Source organism: Metopolophium dirhodum, chromosome 8 (assembly GCF_019925205.1).
Source record: "Metopolophium dirhodum isolate CAU chromosome 8, ASM1992520v1, whole genome shotgun sequence".
Taxonomy (NCBI): Eukaryota; Metazoa; Arthropoda; class Insecta; order Hemiptera; family Aphididae; genus Metopolophium; species Metopolophium dirhodum.
The window spans coordinates 7,980,681-8,001,225 of NC_083567.1; the positions used below are offsets into that span (position 1 = coordinate 7,980,681).

The 20,545-nt window shown below is 28.0% G+C and overlaps 1 protein-coding gene across 1 annotated transcript; it reads right to left on the reverse strand.

Moving 5' to 3' along the window:
- Positions 1-708: 708 nt before the first annotated feature.
- On the reverse strand, positions 709-19,655 carry LOC132950698 (uncharacterized). The gene is given in 22 exon segments (XM_061022237.1): positions 709-1,434; positions 2,719-2,975; positions 3,081-3,268; positions 3,804-3,816; positions 3,818-3,970; positions 4,093-4,286; positions 4,401-4,586; positions 4,651-4,807; positions 4,892-5,041; positions 5,106-5,297; positions 14,001-14,196; positions 14,273-14,541; positions 14,918-15,099; positions 15,488-15,602; positions 15,604-15,654; positions 15,980-16,173; positions 16,228-16,413; positions 16,495-16,654; positions 16,752-16,901; positions 17,789-17,977; positions 19,422-19,470; positions 19,575-19,655. Coding segments are annotated over 20 exon segments (3,381 nt in total). The 5' UTR covers positions 19,422-19,470; positions 19,575-19,655; the 3' UTR covers positions 709-1,235.
- Positions 19,656-20,545: the final 890 nt, after the last annotated feature.

Consider the following 20,545-nt stretch of genomic DNA (forward strand, 5'->3'; position numbering starts at 1 on the left):
ACTATATTGTGTTATATTATTGTTATCGTAATTGTATGGCACATTAAAAATCATACCTAATGTTATTGATTTAATGTGTAGTAAATAATAAGTAAAATAAGACTTACCTACGTAAACTTATAATTTTAACAATTTATATTTTTTATTTTTTTATTTGTCACAGTCCTATAAAAAGATAATGTTTACACACTTTTCAATTTGTTGATATATAAACAACATTCTAAACATAGATTTGCATATTATTTATAGCATGATCTATTAAGTTTGATATTATTATTATTTGCATTACTGTTATTGTTATCCGTGACATCCTTAACCTTTTTTAATCTTATTATTTTAGTTTTTTTTAAAACTAAATAATATTATATACCAATATCTAATACATTTAAGATATAATAAATTAATTGCAGCAGACGAGATTAAATTAAGCAAACTAAACGTGTTATCAATATAATTAGTGTACTATAAAGTATAAATTATAATTTATAGTAATTAGAAAATGTGTTGCTATATAGGTAATGGCAGTATAATGGCACTAACAGTTTCTGAATGAAAAAACCTTATCACGTGATCAATGAGATACATAGTACCTGTCTAACTTCCGACGTTGAACCATCTTATATATATTACACACTCATTAAATTGAATGTCGGGTACATTTTATAGTTAAAGATTTTCGTTTTCATATACAGTGAGTACCGCATAATGTGATCACATTGGTTCAGGCCATTTTGATTCTATTAACCAGTTGATTCCATGAAGCATCTTTTTTTCAATAGAATATATTTTGGTTTGGGATTTTCAATTTTCATTCCAATAAACGGTTGATTCTGTAAACCAGCGATCACATTAAGCGGAACTTACTGTAACATATATTATATATATCAGCTCAAAAATATAAAACAATATTTTTCGTAAACACTCGTAAATATTATACAATACCAGAAAATAGTTTTATATTAACAATTATTGTTGGCATCGTTTTATATTTTTATACAACAAGACAAATAATATCACCTTAAAAATTGGTTTTGGCAGTATTATAAGTCTACAAAAAACGTATAAAAATAATAATATATTTTTCTCCTAAAATATAGTAGGTAGGTTTAAAAAAAAAAATTACCAAATAATAACTTAAATAATTATTTACTCTAACATGCATTTAGAATAATTAGTATTAGTCACGGTTAATTTTAGAAGCTTACAATATAAATGTTTATCTACACTATACACATTTAAAGTTCCGTTCTGGAATGTTCTCGACTGTAGTTGACACTAGGCGTCAGTGGCAGTCCGCTCCAAAAGTTGTACTCGTCCGTAAACGGTCTTTCGGACAAAACAGGCGTGGATGATTTTATTAATAAATATTTCATGTCCTTTTTGTTATACCTCGGCCAAGTATTTCCTGTGTTTTTTCCGTCAACAGTCAACTTACTAAAATCAATTCAAACAAACACATTTACTTTTACATTTTACACACAATCCGGCTTGGTCGCTTGGATAGTTATTATAGTAATAACTTATTACTTATTAGGTATGCTATAATTTAAAACAAATGTGATAAAAATAAAACAAATCTAGAAGATTATTAATGTCATCTAGATCTAATGATTGTCAATATGTTAGTAATTTACACAATTATTATTATATCATCATATACACAATAATTGTTCATTTATAATTATTTAATTTTTAATTATTCAAAAATTTAATAGAATCAACTATAATATATTATATATATATGAGGTACCTACCTAATACATATGAGTTCAGATCAATTATTTACGAAATAATAAGAAATATATTATTATGAATAATATTAGATATATTGTTTATAAAGATCCGCATGCGTTCTGTCTGCCTTACAAACGCATAACATGGCAAATTGTACGCTCAGTAGATCACGTTTAGCTCTGTTAGTTTAAAAATTAGTGAATTTACCTTTTATAAAATTTAAAGATAAAGATATCTATTAGTGAATTTCATAGTTTTTTTTATATTTTAATTTTAAAGCAAGTTACGAGTATTTTAAAATGCACAAATTTATAATTTTAAAATACTCATAACTTGATTTAAAATCAAAATATTAAAAAACCCTATGCGAAATTCACTAGATAACCTTACCTTGACATTTTTTAATAGATCGTCAAATCATTCTAATTGTTAACTAACATAGCTAAACGTGATCTGCTGAACGTATAATTTGCTATGTTATGAGTTTGTAAGACAGAGAGAACGCATTCGAGTGTAGCGCCCTCTTAAGAGTTTATTTAGTTTACCTAGAAAATAGAAGGTAAGTCATATTATATAGATTATAGAGCATAGGCATGGGGGACTAGAAATATCAATTAATATAATTAATTATATTTACGAGATTAAATCAGTAAATATATGAGGAGGCGTTTCGAGAGTTTTTTCTGCGGGAGGTTAAGTCCCCCCAACCCAAACTCACACCTATGCTGTACAGGATGTTAAAATAGTTGTAAAATAAGTACCTACTTAAAAAAAAAATTAAATGTGAACAATTTAAGTTCCAAAATTAAATACTTATATTCAAGATTTGAATTTTGTAGGTACTATTGTGTACTGTGGTTATTACGTACGTTACACGTATTAATAAACCTTGAGTAATAAAATAAATTAACCACTAAACGTAAATTATTTGCGTTAAAATAAATTGTTAATCATCACAGTTACGACAGATCAAATAAACCGTACTCAGAGCTGGCGAAGTTCGTCCAAATGTCTACCATAAGTTTAGACACATTCTCGTCTTGTGTGTTTAACCGCTTGCCTAAGTCGAAAAGGCTAATCATTTCATCGCCGTGAGTGACACCTAAATGTTTTGGACATGGTCCGAATAATGCATTTAATGAATGCTTGTTTACATAATCGTACACATAAAAGTGTACAGGTGACATTACATGATTGGCCATGTCAATAACCCCTTTTAAGAATATGCCACCAGTGACCATCTGAAATAAATGACAATTAATTATACATTTTTAAATAAACGACGAAAGATGGTCAACATATAAGAATTAATCATAAAATGTTATAATTATGTTAATAATACTAACATCGACCGTCTTTTTAGGATTGTCTTCGATCGAAGTTCCTTCTGGAAAGTAATGCTCTTTCAATTTGTCACTAATAAGACCAACGTCTTTGTATGAAGCGGTGAAATGGTAAAGCAGCATTAGAGGCACTATTCGTCTGAAGTTTTCTTTAAATTCAGGGTAGATAAGTCCATTTTCATTATACAGCCCTATATTATATCGTAAAATAATAATAATAATAATTATGAGATATAGTAAAAAAGATTTTAAAAAAAACTTTATTACGCTATATTTTGTACATAATTACAAATTACACTGATACGCTGTATATTTTATTAAAACTCTAAAACTCTTCATATTTTTGATAATTTTTTTTTTTTTATGCATCAACTAATATTGTTTTGTAACTCATATTGTGATTTGTAGTTACATTATATCTTCATGATGTTATACGAATAAGTAATACATTGTTTTACCTAAATAACTGTAGGCGTTTTTAGGTAAATATACTATTAATACAATTGTAGTTACATTATCATAGTACAGGAAAATGTAATTTACAATATTGAGATAGACTATATTATTATAATGTCTAATGATATTAATTATTAGGATAGATATTATAGACGGGAGCCGGGAGGTTATGCTCATGTCTCACCCGAATTTTTGTATATTTTCGATGTTGAGCTTATTGCACACATTTTTATTACAAAAAAAAAATGTATATTTTAATATTTTACTTACGAGATGCAAAAAAAACCACCTTCTCCAGAATTCATTCCAATTATAATCGGCACGAGTGATTCTTGTTTATAATATTTTAAAGGATAATTGCATAAAAACGAATCTTTTTTCTCGTGACACTTTTCAACAACGGCTGAAAATGTGACTGATGGATGTACTTCCCATTCCTGAATCAAACAATTTTAAAATATACGTATGCATAATACTACAATAATTGGGTCTAATTTCGTATTGCATTTATAGTTGAAACAATTATTATCACCTGTTATTACAATAAAGTTCAACTTACAAAAAAATTTCTATTTAATTGCACGAATGTATCGGCGGGCAACAGCCTTAAACAGTCAATCATATCTTTTGAATTGGAAGGACATCCAGTAATTGTAGCAACAGCTTTGGCACGCCGCTCGGCTAATCCCGGTGGCAAGACGGCCCATTGACAAAAGGGACTTCCACTTTGTATAATTGCTTTGTGAAATAGTCCTACAAATAAATTGAGATTATATAATTTAGTATCTTTCAAATTTATTCTATCTAAATTCCAAGTATAAGGTCGGCGGTTTTGTTGAAGTTTATAAAAATGTTGAATTATAGTACCTTTACTTAATGGTGACAGTAAATGCAATCCCACACTTGCCCCTCCTGCACTTTCACCGAACAATGTAACTTTTTTATTATCGCCGCCAAATTTGGCGATATTATCTTGCACCCAACGAAGTGCTACTACTTGATCTTTCAAACCATAATTTCCCGGCAATATGTCATCTTCAGTGCTCAAAAAACCTAGATAACATAGATGTAACATAGATACTTTAAAAAGTCCACACACAATATTAAACGTTGTTACCGAGAAGTCCGATCCTGTAATTTATTGTAACTAAAACAATGTCTTTATCCATTAGATACTTAGGGCCATAGAGTCGCATACCACCATGTCCAGAGCTAAAACCTCCTCCTGGGATCCATACCATGACAGGTAAATTTTTCACACCTGTTTTGGGCAGCTATTTGACATATTATATTTGGTTTATTATATAATAATTCAGTTGATTATTAATTTATCTATGACATGAATATAAATGGTATACCTTTGGTGTATAAACGTTTAAATATAGGCAATCTTCACTTCCCAAGAGGACATCGGATGTCTGGTACATGAACAGATTCTTTTGAATACACATTGACGGCTCTGATGTAGCATTAAATACGCCTTTCCAGGGACTAATTGGTTCCGGAGCCTAAATGTTAACGTATAAAATGTAATCACACAGGTTGATTATTGTATAGACGTTTTATAAATACTTTGAACCGGAGCTGTCCCACAGGTGGTTTTGCATACGGTATTCCTTGAAACGCAAAAAAATTCCGTCCATTTCTCGACAAGAACTGTTTTCCTTTCAATTGGCCTTCGTGTACGTTTATCAGTGGACCGGTACAAAAGACATATTGGAAAAGTAACGTAAAAACAGCCAACACAATGCGATGCATATTTAACTATAAAAATAATATGAGCTATATAAAAAAAAAAAAATGTATGCAATTCACTAAAAATCAAATCATATCAAAACCAAACCTACCTATAACCTAGTATTTTGACAGGTGCACACAGAATACACACTCGGATTATCTGTAGTAGGTACCTACACAATTATACATTTATACACATTAGTACGTCCCTATTTACAATTATCGTTTAACAACAGCGACGTGCAACAACATTTATTAATCATTATAGTATATAATGGTAAGGTATACAACTATTAAACACAATTATTGTACGTCGTTTATGATCGGCCTTCGTGCGTTGTTGCACTATAAAAATTAAAACGTAAAAATCGATTTACACTGTTGATAGTTATCTATTGACTATTGGCTATTCACAGTCGAAATGCGGATATTATATTATAATATTACGTTTTGTCGATAGGTAATAATTAAATTACATAAGGTTTACTGTGTGTATCGCATTTCGTATAAAATTGCTTAAATTATTATTAAGTATTATAAATTACCTATTAAATGTATAGTATAATAATACTAATATGTTTTGTAGGTATTTATATTACATAACAGTTACTAACCTATGTCCTATGATAGATCGATACTCCGACACTTGCACTTCGATTATTAACGATGCTTTGGCACTGTCTCGTGATAAACGCAGTTTGACGTTGATAAAAATTGTCGTTTGAATACCTTTGATTGTACAACGACCTTTAAAAATTAGCCAACGATGAATTATATACATATTAATGAATTTCATTGGCAACAGTATTTATTATTTATTTTTTTTTACATTCATTTTTCACAATGCGTTCACTTATACCTACATGTATATTATAAAGCGACATTTAAAGATTGTATGAAATAAAAGTGTGTTATATGAAAATATCATCATCTTATATCGGAAATATAAATAATGAATAAATTAATTTAGTCGAGAATTCTAAGCGTATTCAAACAAAATTCTCATATTGTAAACAAACGACTTTATTCAAGGAAAAGAAAATTAATTATTAACATTTACTCTTTTAGATTCAAAGGAAAGCGATGAATGTATAGATCTTACAATGATGTGTTTTATAGTAGAAAAAATTGCATTAATCTTAAACTTTGAAGGTGGTATATGTGATAAAAAGTTGGTACTTTTTGGAGGTCAAAATTGAACATACCCAGTTTTTTTCAAAATATTCGAGAAAAACAAAAATGATTCAGGTAAGTGGTAAAAACACTTTGCTGTACATTAGATGTCTAGAGATTTGCCTTCATGGATGTGTTAAAATTGAATTGAATAATATAAAATCATTGTATACGAACAACGATTGTCAGCCTATAATATTTCTAAGTATATTTTATGATATTGTGCTTAAAGTAATTAATTTTACCATTAGTACTACAGTACCTACTACTCAGTGGCGGCTCGAAGGAGGTATATTTGAATCATGTGATTCATAGAAATATTAATGGGTGGGTGGGTGGGTGTCCTGTGGTTGGGAAAGTTAGTTTGAAGAAGTTTTAAAAGTTGGTAATTCAATTAGAAATATAATGTTCAGCTCTATATGGACTACATGTGTATCAGCGTAAGTCGTACAGTAACAGCCAACATTAGGTTAAGCGGTTAAGCCCGGTACCCCGCATGTGTAAAGAATGGAATATAAATATTATATTTATTAATTCGAAGAAATTATCGATGAAAGATAACTATTAACGTTGGTTATAATAGTAGGTTACTCTGGTTACTGATTAAAAAAGTTGCTAACCGTAATTTATTAATAAATATATATTCCCGCGTTGTAATGTACAATATTTAATTTTGTCTTCGATGTACAATATGTACCTACCTACTATAAGCAGATTAGTTGACATTAACCACTTTCTGTTTGGTTATTCCCGAACTGTAATCTGTATCATTGTTATGTACAATTTAATTTTGTCTTCGATGTACAATGGTTTTTATTTCGTATTTTCGTCAGTCATTCGACAATCGTCCTATTTTCCGTATTAGCGCTACGTCTAGTTAAATATATCGTTTAGTCAATATGAACTTTTTTAATTTGCCATCGTCCGAGAAGGAGGCTGTTCATTTTCTCCAAGAACGCGGAGTGTTGCCAAGTGCACGGATTTGTCCGAACAATCACTTGGCAAAATTGTATTTTGGAAAAGAAATCTTTTGGAAATGTAATATTAAAAAATGCTAAAAAAAAGGTAAATATACGTAATGGTAATTGGTTTGCGAAATCACGAATATCGTTTACGACTGCTGTGCGATTTATATATGGGTGATCAAATGAAATGACTAGTATTAAGTGGTGTGAACAAGAACTTAATATAAGTGAAAATAAAGTTATTGACTGGAATAATTACTTACGTGAAGTATGTGCAATGGCGATTGAAAATAAACCACAGGGGAAAATAGGTGGACCGGGGAAAATTGTCAAAATTGATGAAAGTTTGTTTTCGAAAAAAAAAAATCATGTTGGGAGGGTACTTCCCGAACAGTGGATATTCGGAGGAATTTGTCGCGAGACAAAAGAGTCATTTTTATTAAAAAATACCTGACAGAAAAACAGGAACTTTACTTACGGCGATCAAAAACAACATTCAGGAAGGTACCACGATCTATTCAGATTGTTGGCGTGCATTTAACACCGAATTATTAAAATCATCCGGCTTCCATCACTATACTGTCAATCAATTTTGTTGACCCAACCACAGGAGCACACACCCAAACAATTGAACGCCTTTGGGGATCGGCAAAGTGGCGAAACAAAAACCATAGGGGAACAGCTCGCCATCATCTAGATTCATACCTGACTGAATTTGTTTGGCGACAAAACCTTGGTAACGATCCACCGTTTAATAAGATTTTAATGGATATTAAAACCTGCTTTCCTCCTAAAAAAAATTATTAACTACATTTTTTATTTATTTTTTATATTATATTATTACAATTTTTTCTATACACATTTTTATGCCATTTTATCGTGTTTCAAAATATATTTATATTATTATTCAGAATAGATTTAACCTATATATTTTATATATTTTTATTGCGGTAGTCGAAATAACACGGTTGATCGTATAATAGGTAGTCTTGGAAATATTTTGGTAGTCGAGATAACACGGTTGTGAACCTAAAGTAGTCGAGATACCACGGTAGTACCCAATTTTTATACATTTTGAAGTTTATAATAATACTGTTTAGTTTTACTGCAGTATTGGCAGTTGCAACTTACAGTGAATAAACTTGTGTTTTTTTAAAGTTAAAACGTAAACATTTAAAATATATGCTTTTTTTTTTTTATTAAAAATAAAGTATATTTACAATCTATACATAAGTTTATAATGAGTAAGTGTGGTGACAGAGTAAGTAAGTATTATAAGAAAAAAAAATAACAAGAGAAGGAAGGATCCCAGCAGTGCCACCTGACCAGAAATAAGATATATGCTATAGATGAAAATGAAACAAAATGTGCGTGTGGTAAAATTAAGGCATCAATGAACTTATGGAATTGGAACAAGCATTTAAAGGCTTGTAAATTGAATAACATTAAAAATGGTGCAGGACGAACGCAAGATATAAAATCTTTTTTTCACTACATTTAAGTAAGTACTTATAAGTTCTATTAACAAAATATTACGTTGTTTTTACTTTTTACCCAAAATAGTGCTAAAGTATTACAATTAATTTCAAAATTTACAGAAATATTATGATACCTAATTTAAAGGGATTTTTTTAAATATATAAGTAACTTAATGTCTTCATGACTTATCAGTTCATCACTATTTAGGTAGATGGTTTAATATTTTTGGTCAAAATCGTAGTTTAATATAATTTGTAAAAAAAAAACATAATAATATTGCATATTTTTTAAATAATTATAATATGAATCTACATATTTTATAGATTTTTATTGCTTATAAGTCCAGGAACTACTTATCAGTTAAACCTAGGGCTCGGATTTGTATGTAAATACATATTTTTACTAAAACATGATAAATTATTTATTACAAATGATAGATTCGTTTCACATGTTTTGCAATAAAAAGGATAAAAAATAAATATTTTATTTTACATATTTTTTCATAATTTGTAAAATGTCTGCTTTAATTTTACATATTTCGTACATTTTTACAATTTTGGTGGTTTAGTAGTAGTAGTACTGTAATAGTATTGATTAGAAATTAAAAACAATGAATTGCATTATTCAAAAATGATTTAGAATTGTATTTTAATTTAACACGTTAACATATTTTTAAATTTTCTTATTACATATTTTTTATTTTATACTACAGATTTTGGCCATTTTAATTACATATAAATGTACTTAATTTTGGTTTTTTATTACATATAAATCCTAGCACTAGTTATAACTTATGTGTCTAAAATACAAAATACCTAACTTTTGTTTATATTATGCAAAATGCATTAAATTGAATTTGCTCCCGTCTCTGTTTTCTTTTAAATATATTACCTACCTATTTTAACTTTTATACAATAAAATATTGAATCATAAAAATATATTAGGTAATTATGTATTAACAATAAAATTATTAGGTATTTACTTTTATTTTAAAAGAATTCCAATTATTTCAATAAAAAAATATTCAAATTTACTAAGTTGGAGCCGGTTAACTTTTTTTCTCATGAGGATCATGGTTCATGGTTATATTAATAATGTATCCACATTAATTAATTTTATTATATTCACTCAATTTTCACAATTGACTTTAAACCGTTAAAATAAGTAAGAAATAAGAAATTATCTTGAAATTTTCAATAACTACAGGTTAGTGCATACAAAGTACAAACTGGTATCACATGAATTTTTTTAAAATTAATATCATTAAATTAAATTTTTAGTTTAGATTATTGTTGAAAATATTACATTTAATACTTAACATTTAGAATATAATGTATTATTATATAATATTTTCTAAATGTAATGCATAGATTGATATGTCATATAAGTACAATTATTAATTGGTTCAGGGGTGATACAGGGTTATATAATATTTACTGTGTATACCAATTAAATACCTATAACTGACATAACTTATCCACTAAAAAACTATGAATTTACCTTTTGGAAAGCAGTGAAAATTTTTTTAGGGTGGTTGGTGTAAAAATATTAAATGTGAGTCAAGAAAAAAAAGTTCAAGCCGCCACTGGTTGTTGTTGTCATACCGTTCTTTGTCATATTCGTAGTTTCGAGTTTATCCCGTGAATTGTTAAACAGGAATAATAAAAGTGTTGTTTTCTTTATGGGTACTTTTTAATTACCTAAGTCGTTAAGTTTTGTCCATCCAATTAAATACCTATAACTGACATAACTTATCCACTAAAAACGATGAATTCACCTTTTGGAAAGCAGTGAAAATTTTTTTAATTTTAACTCAACGAAAACATTCATAGAAAAATAAAAACTAAAAAAATTTAAAATGTCTATAATAGTTGAAAACGAGTCAAAATTTAATTCGTTTTTTCCAATTAAAATAAACTCATCGATGGTCAACGACATATTTTACGTAAAGAAAAGTAAGGGATATTATTAATTATTGTCTACGTTACATCTATCTATAGCATTTGACAATCGATCGTTGTTCATTAGCCATTGCGGCCTGCACATGACGAGTATATTATATTAATATCTGCAGACGAAATTTAAAAAAAAATAACGATGGCGTACTAAATGTTATGCATGATTAAGTGTTTTATTTTCGGTAAGTTAAATTATTATGATTTATGACGTTTACTCTTTAATCTTTATTATATTACTCTATACATTTTACTCTATTATATATTTATATTATAATTTATACTTACATAGGTAACTACTTCCCAACGTCCAACGTACTTAGAAATTAGTACTAACAAATTATCGATCACGTCAGTGTTTGGAAAGAACGTCGTGCATGAACGCATAAGTCGTTCACGTTCATATTTAGTGATTAATTTAAACGATTTTTAAGACGTTCAATTGTTCAAATGTATTTACCATTAAATAATTAATATTGATTAGAAATGTGTGAATACTGATTAATAATATTATATAAAAACATGTGTCTATTATAATATTTTGATTATGAATTATAAGACTAAAATACGTGAAATCCAACTGCATGGCTCGACATAAACTATAACACTATTATTGTATCCACGAGTTTGTCTTCGTATTTAAACCTGTAGGGGTAGCGAAACGGTCGATCTTGGACGATTTCTATTCCCCCTGTTAGAATATTAATCATGCATTTGTCATTGAGTAAATACAGTTAACCTGGTAGACGGTAGTGTGAAATGGTATGCTATACTTTCTGGTAATCAATTAGGGCAGCGTCTTAGTTTAGCAGTCAGCGACTATTACCGAGATTATAATTAACATTTTAAAATTATTTAGAAATCTAATGTGAAACACTCACCTTAGATAACTTTACACTTTAATTTTATTATTTATATAAATAGGTATAAGTACCTATGTTTAGTATTAATATATAAAATAGTTTTATTTCATTAGTCGATCCTAAAAGCAAAAATATACCCACAGTAGATCTTAATCAAAAAAGTTTGGCCACCCCTGCATTTTAAACGATTCATAAAAATAAAATAAAACATTTAAATCAATCAATTCATTTTTTCAAAAAACGTGAACGGGGTCGTTTCAAAAAAACATGAACGTGAACGATTTTTTTAGTTACCGTTAGTGATGCCAATGGGTGATGGAAGAGGCCAAATTATCCTAAAAGCAGTAAGACACCCTGTAATTAAGAAAACCAAGGTTTATACCTTTACACCTTTAGTTTTATCACCTTTGACAACACACTTACCACCTCTAGAGATCAAAAATGGTAAGTTAATACATTCCATTATTCCAAAGTACATTATCGAATCTAAATTAATTAGGAACGTAACAAACTTTTTTCAAAATATTATTTACATAAATCTGTATTGTATATACATTTAAAGTTTAAATTAGGATAAAATTCATCCAAATCTGGAAAATGTTCAAATTATTTATCAGTTAAAAATCCATAAAAATTTATCTTTTTAACAAAAAAAAAAAACAAGTTTACCGTTAAGTTACGCTATCTATAGCCATGAGATATTTTTTAGATTCTGAGCGGAGTGATGAATGTATATTGATTTTACAATGATGTGTTTTTTTTTTTTTTGTTTTTGTTTTTTTGTGCTGTGTATACGATAAGTAGTCGAAATAATGGTTCGATTTTCAATTTCAGTATCTTGTTTGATGGGAAAGTGAATCTAGTTGATGCATAGAGGTTAAGATTATCATTAATGTTCAATAGCACGGAGAAAAACAAAAAATAAATTAAGGAAAACCGGAATTTTTTACGCAAAATTTTGATTTTTGGTGCAACTCTAAAACAAATGACCATAGATATATGCAATTTTCACTGGTTGTTTGTATAGCATTTTATATACCAGTACCATAGCCAGGAGGCTACTAAGGCTACTGAGGGTACTTAAATGAATTAGTTAAATAGTTATAGTTGCACCAACTTATTTTATAGTAATTTCAACTATATAAAATAATAACTTAAATTTAACCATATAAAATGGTTGATGTACAAATATTGAATATTAACCTAACATAACAGCAACTATAATTAAAGAAGCATTGGCCCTAGTGGACCAGTAGTGGATCTAGGGAGGGGGGGCAAAGGGGGCATTTGCCCCCTCCTCCCAATTGTCATAGTTTCCTATGTTTTACACTGTGCTCAGCCAATTTTTGTACTTTTTGAATTTTTTCTCCCCATGCCCCCCATCCATCCCTAAATTAAGCACTGGATCCGCCACTGTAGTGAACTCCAGAATATTAGTTTTTACATATCGGATAATACATAATAATTAGATATTAAAACAACGTAATAATATAAGAAAAAAAAGAGTAATAAAGGATAAATCGATTAATATTACTCTACGGCTAATGGTTTTCAATAATATTATATTATACTAATTCTACATCCTTATTTGTTTACAATCAATTTTTATAGTAACATTTTGAACGTTTGATACAAGATTCTTCATTAGTAATTCATACTGAAATCAAACACGTAATAAATTTATATAGGTATTAGGTACATAAAAATTTAAATTTATGTATAAACACAATTTTTTACAAACATTTGTAGCTCAGATATGAACGAACTTAAATATTTAAATAAAGAATAAAGATTCTAGTAATTTTTTGTTTAAATTAAAAAATATTTTTGACGGAAATTTGAAACTTTTACGTGCCTATATTATTATATTTCGTATCTAAAAGAAATTACATTTTCAGACCATTCATATTAATTTTACGGTATTGCCTATGTATACTATATGAACCTATTCACACCATTCTACAGGAATCGGTATTGTTTCGAAAGAATATTACAATAATAGGTATAAGATGAAATAAATATAATATAGGTATACTATTATAATAATTAATAATTATTAATATATAGGTACAATAGGTACATAAAATTAATAGTAAATATAATGTATTCGGAACATAAATTATAAATTTCATTATTAGATAGTGTAAGAATTTCCTCTACTAAATTTATATAATATTTAAATAATATATTATTAAATACCTATATCAACTAGTTTAAATATAATTAAAGTATTTGAGTTCGACTTTCTAAATATCAGTTAACTATGTTAATATTTCGAGTATAAATACATAATCAAAGTTCAGTTTTATATGACGCTCGGGCTTCATTCAATCCAGACAACAGTGGCAAACTATTCCAAAATTCGTATTCATCAACATATGGTTTCTCTTTAATTAAAGGAATACTTGTATTAATCAAAACAAATTCATATTTTTTGGTATTAAATTTCGGCCATTTTTTTCCGTTTTTGGTACCATCAATTGTGATTGAGCTAAACCAAAATGTTAAAGTTTTATTAAATGTATTTAATTGTATACACTTATAACCAAACTATCCCGATAACGTACTCGATGCATGCGAAATTTGTCCATATGTCCACCATAAGATTTGATACACTAAGGTCCTCTCCCTGTAGGTCACCACGTTCAGTTGTATAAAATAAACTGGTTACTTCGTCAGTGTGCGTTACCCCTAATTTTTTTGGAAATGGATACGGTCCATATACCGAATTAAACGATACATAGTTCAAATGATCGTATATGTAATAATACACCGGTCGTGATAACTCGATTGCCATTTTAAAGATACCGTGTAAAAATAGACCACCAGAAATCATCTATAAACAGTATAAATTAAATATTCAAATAATTGCCATTGTAATATTTTTCCTTTAACAAAACTATTTAAATCATAACTGTTATCTTAAAAACATTACTATAAATTTATATATATTATTTGTTTTTTATGATATAATTGAGATGACCGTCAGAAGCCATTACAATATAATATATTATATACCTACATATTATATTCAATTTCAAAGTGTACGAGTGTTTTCTACAGAATAGGTTAAAAATTAACATAATATTTAAATATTTAATACATACCTACCTTCAAAATTCTTTTAAAATTAACTAGTACATTAAACCTATTATTATTCATAAAATAATTTTTGAAAACATTTTGTTATTTGACAGAAGACTAAAACATACTTTGACAGCATTCAATGGATCTTTCAAAGTACCGTCTGGGAAATATCTTTCAAATATCTTGTCACCAATTATTGGAATATCTGAATACTTTGTCGTATATCTATACTCTAAAAATGACGATACGTAATGATCAAAATCTTCTTTCAATTCAGTATACACAAGATCAGTTGCGTTATACATTCCTAACCAAAAAAACAAACAAAAATTATAACATCAATACATCTGTAAACAAATTGTAATTAAAATTCCTATAAAAGAAGTAATATCTTTCAGACGTTTTCTATTAGTAGTGAACATTTAAAAACCCACGATGCAAAACATAATATTATTAGGAATTCTTTACCCACTACAAATAATTCACAAAGACCCCCGCGATATTCAAACAATATTAAGACAACTAAAAACTGATAAAATACTATCATTTAATAAGTTACTAGTTTACATAATTCCTATCCAACCACCTACTCAAATGACGGGTTAGGCATGAAGAAAACTTTTTTTCTGCGTAACACTGTTTTTACCTGCTGGCTAACCGACAGTTTCAGGTAGATTATAAACGTAATCACTTACTAGAGGCAAAAAGACCACCCTCTCCAGAGTTCATTCCCATTAAAACTGGAACTTTTGATATTTGTTTAAAGTCTAGTAAAGGATATTTACATAAAAACGAATCTTTTTTTTTTTTTACAATTTTCAGCAACAGGCATGAAATTGATTATTGGATAATTTCTCCACTCCTGTAAAAATAGATAAAATAGAATAAATAAAAACATATCATTAATCATAGGTTGACCTCCACTTCCCTCGATTAAAATTTAGAGCTAATGTGAGATATGCAGTAGTCACCGCAAGGTGCCAAGGTGGATAACCCAGGAAATGCTGAGTCATTAGTTAAATAAATATAAGTATTAATCGTACCTACTTAATAGATATTAAGTACAATCTGTGATGGACACAGTTTTGAATTAAGTATTTAATTATTTGTAAAACGTCTTTGCACAGATTAGTAGATATGTATTTGGAATGCTATAACTTTTTAATGTTCAAAAATTATATACTTACAAATAAACTGTTATATAAGTTCACTAAAACTTTCGCAGGTACTTGTTTTAAACATTTTACCATTTGTCTTGGTTCTTCGGGACATCCAGCAATAGTTGAAATAGCAGAGGCTCTTCGTTCGGCCCACCCCGGTGGGGATACGCCCCAAAGGTTTAATGGCGATGCACTTTCCATTATTGCTTTGTGAAACAACCCTATTATAACATTTAAAATTTAGAAATTTATATTTTTTGGATACTTGTATTTACCTTTGCTCATTTTTGATAACAAATGTAAACCAACGGAAGCACTTCCAGCACTTTGTCCAAATAATGTAACTTTTTTTCTATTTCCACCAAATTTATCAATATTTTTTTTTACCCATTGTAGTGCTAAAACTTGGTCTTTCATACCATAATTACCCGGCAAGACATCGTTTTCAGTACTTAGAAAACCTAATAAATATTTATAAGAAATCTTTTAAAAATATAATATTAAAATAGTTAGTGAACATAATACTTAAATAAACAATTTACCTAGAATTCCAAGTCTGTAATTTAGGGTAACTAGAACTATATCCTTGTCTAACAAATATTGAGGACCATATAAACTTAAACCTCCCGAACCCGAAAAATAACCTCCACCGGCAATCCAAAACATGACTGGAAGTAATTTTCTATCACCCTTTTTTGGTATCTATATATATTATATAATATAATATTATTATTAAACAAGACTTATTTATAAATTTTTTGAGAATAAAATTGTAATGTATTTCATATTATTTGATTACTTTTGGAGTGTACACATTGAGATATAGACAGTCCTCTGCACCGACAAGGATATCCGCTTGTTGATAATAAAACAAGTTCTTCTGAATACACACTTGTGGCTCGGTAGTAGCATTTAAAATACCTATCCACGGATCTGCTGGTACTGGATCCTAATAACAAAAATGTGAATTGCATTTAAGGACATTTTGATAAGGAGCTTAGTATAGGCAATGGTGTGTACAAGTTTCATGGTTTATACGATCATTATCAGTGTTTGGAAGGAACTTGTTACAAAAGAAACGGATACCTGGAATGAATTCCTTTTTAAAGAACGGCACGATGAACGAATTCCTTCTTATAAAAAAAGAACGAGGAAATGAACTAGTTCTTTTTTTCAAGGAAAAATAACAAAATTGTTCGTTCATTTCTAGTTCCAATAATTTACACAGATAATTATGTAAATAATTGAAATTAAGATTTTTTTAATGTGTATAATGTATATTGCTAATTAATGATCGTTATTGAGTATCGACGTTAAGACAATCGGCATACGTTAACCAACAATTTAATTTTGAAGAAAATCTCAAAATAGAATTATAAAATATGTACCCACCTATACTTGTAGTTGTATATTATAATTAAAAATTAAATAAGTATGCATATGAAAAAAAAAAACATAAGTGATTAAATAAGAATTTTTATTTTATTAGGAACTCGTTCATTTTCCTAAGGAACGACAAAGGAACGAATTCTTTTTTTTTTAAGGAACAAGGAACGGAACGAATTCCTTTTTTTTTTTTAAAGAACGAGGAACGAACGAATTCCTTTTTATAAGGAGCTTGCCAAACACTAATCATTATACATTAGTGAATGTCTATAATTATAGATTCTTCTGATTATAGATAGATTTGATCAATGCTCGGTGACTACTGACCCAGCACTTAGTTTATAGTTTATACACTCGCACATATCCGTACAGTCACTTAACACGAATGATCGGTTTCTACATTTTTACTCTCCTTGTTTACGAAACACAATATTATTTTGTATGATTAACCTTAAACCTAAGATCTCCAGTTGGTGGTTTGGCGTAGGGTATTCCCTGAAACGCTTTGAATTCTCGTCCATTTCTTGTTTTCAAACTGCTACCAGTCAACTTTCCTTGATTTAATTGTAACACTTCATCCGCACCAAATACGAAACCGAAAAGTAACGCAATAATAACAAATATCTCCTCCATATTCATCTGAAATAAAAATATTTATTATAAGAAGTAAGAAAATATTAAAGAGGTATATTATTTTGTTGATAACAGAGCATTCATGTTTAATAATCATGACTTTAAGTGTCAGTTGCTATTTATTATTATAAAAATATTATATAAAATTACATAAGGGGTATAAAACTTTTTTAGTAAGTCGTATACAGTGCTGTATGGATAGTAAATGTGAAGACTGGAGATATGTATTCACTAAAAAGTAAAAATAATGTTATACAAATAACCAAAACCTAGTTACAACTTACAAGTTTAACATTTTATTGCATCTTAATAACACCTAAAATTAAATTTATAAATATGATAGTTAAATTGTATTAATTTGTGTTGTATTTAGTATAACGATTGAGTATAGATTGTATAATATACAATATACTTTACTAATTGGTACAATTGTATAGGTATCTAGTATAATAAAAAAAAATGTCTTCAAAATAACACATGAATAAAGAAACAAATAATGCGAATCTGTATCAAACACCAGTATTTTGAGTGCCTACATGTCTATTATAATATACCTACCTATATCATCTTTCATATAGCTAAAAGATTCTGAACGAAACGAGGAAATATTAGATTTACAACAAATTGTTTTTTTTTTTTTAATTTGTTTAAATATTCAACATTTATGATAGTTTCTGGTAGAGAACAGATGCACCTGCTATCTTAGGGAGTCCCCAGTATTTCTTATAGATACTTTTGTTAATAATAATTGAGGAAACTTAGAAAAACAGCAAAAAATCGGTAAATTGAATTTATCTTTTATTGACTTTTGTTAGCTCAAAGTACTTAATACGTATTGCACGGTACAAAGTCGTCACCGCCTTACCGGTAAAATATAGACTGACCTATAAGTTATACCAGAATTACAGAACGCCACTTTTGTTTTCATAATAATTAAAATTTAAAAAATTATCATATTAAAAATTAAATATCATATCTACTTAAACAAATAATAATTGTTGATATTAGTTTGTAACTTAAATATATATATTAGTTAATGCGTCAAATACTAAAAATGGATTAAAACATATTGATTAGCTTATTACGTTATTGCATTGATTTTGTACAAATTAAAATTTATAACCAAATGCTGCAGTATGCACTAGTATATCATGACAATATATCATATATATGCAGTATATCATGACAATCCAAATTCACATTGTGGAAACAAGTAAAAATTATAATCAATTTTCATGCCGTATTTATTGTATACCTAGAGTTATAGTAAAACTTAACACTAAGTCTTTAACATGCATCAATACCTACATATTTTAAAGACGGACAATATTATAGACAACATAATACATACCTAAGCCAGTCATTAATAAGTATTAATAATTAACAATACAATTTAACACGTAAAATAACACTCGTATCAATACATACAGAATAGAAACATAAAACTTACTCCAAGGAATATTGCTTGCGATTAATATTTGCATTGAAAAAGCAATATTCTATGTAAAAAAAAACACACAGTATACTATAGGTATTAAAAAGACGTGGTTAAGTAAATTTCAATAAATTAAAAGTATTTATAAAATGTAATTAATATACTCACAATGTGGTCTGTGTACTGGTGTACTACCTATAGAAATAACGGTGGATGCAACATTTATATTCAAATCAAACAAAATATGAGTAACTGACGAGTAAGTAATATCGATAATATATAGTCCCAGTTTGTAGTAGTCAGCAATCGACGGTGGATATCAATTGATTACAATATTGTTAAATCAGGTCAAATTTTTTTAATCACCAAAAAGCGAAATCTATCATAATAATTTGACCAAAATTAGGGTTAAGAGTTAAATGATAAAAATAATAAATATAAATAATTACAGGTAAAAATGCTTAATCAAGTTTATACATTTTATTTGACTTCTAAATGAATAAATAACAATTTCGATAAAACTCTTTAATCTAAACCCGCATATCATGTTGTAATACCATATTACAAACGTAGGTACAATGACTTTATACTAGTTTGGTTTACAAATTAAAAAAAATTAAAATATCGGAAGAATCAAAGTACCTATCGCGTAATATTACATAAAAAGGAAAACGACAGTCTTACGTCTGTATAAATTGAGAAGGAAAATTGAACAAGTGCTATTAAAATAATTCAGAACCAATGGGATATACCCTTCGTAACAACCCGAGAACCATTTCGGACGTTTCGGAACAAATTCAGAATTTAGATACAACTGATACACAGGATTTGATTAGGTGCTTAAATCAAATGAAGAATAAACAAAATTATGAATTATGTTACTTCCTTGTATACAATTATACATAATTTCTAAAAATAATAATACTGTTATAATAAAAAAATTTCTATTATTTTATTTATTTTTTTACAAGGCAAACTTCTACACTTAAAATGTACACATCTCAGCCCATCCATAATCCATATTAATGTTTTTAAAATTTAAAATTTAAACTTTTTCACAATTCACATTATATTTTCTTTGTAATTCATTAAATTATAATAAAAATATTAAATAGCATACATACAGGTGTTATAGTTTT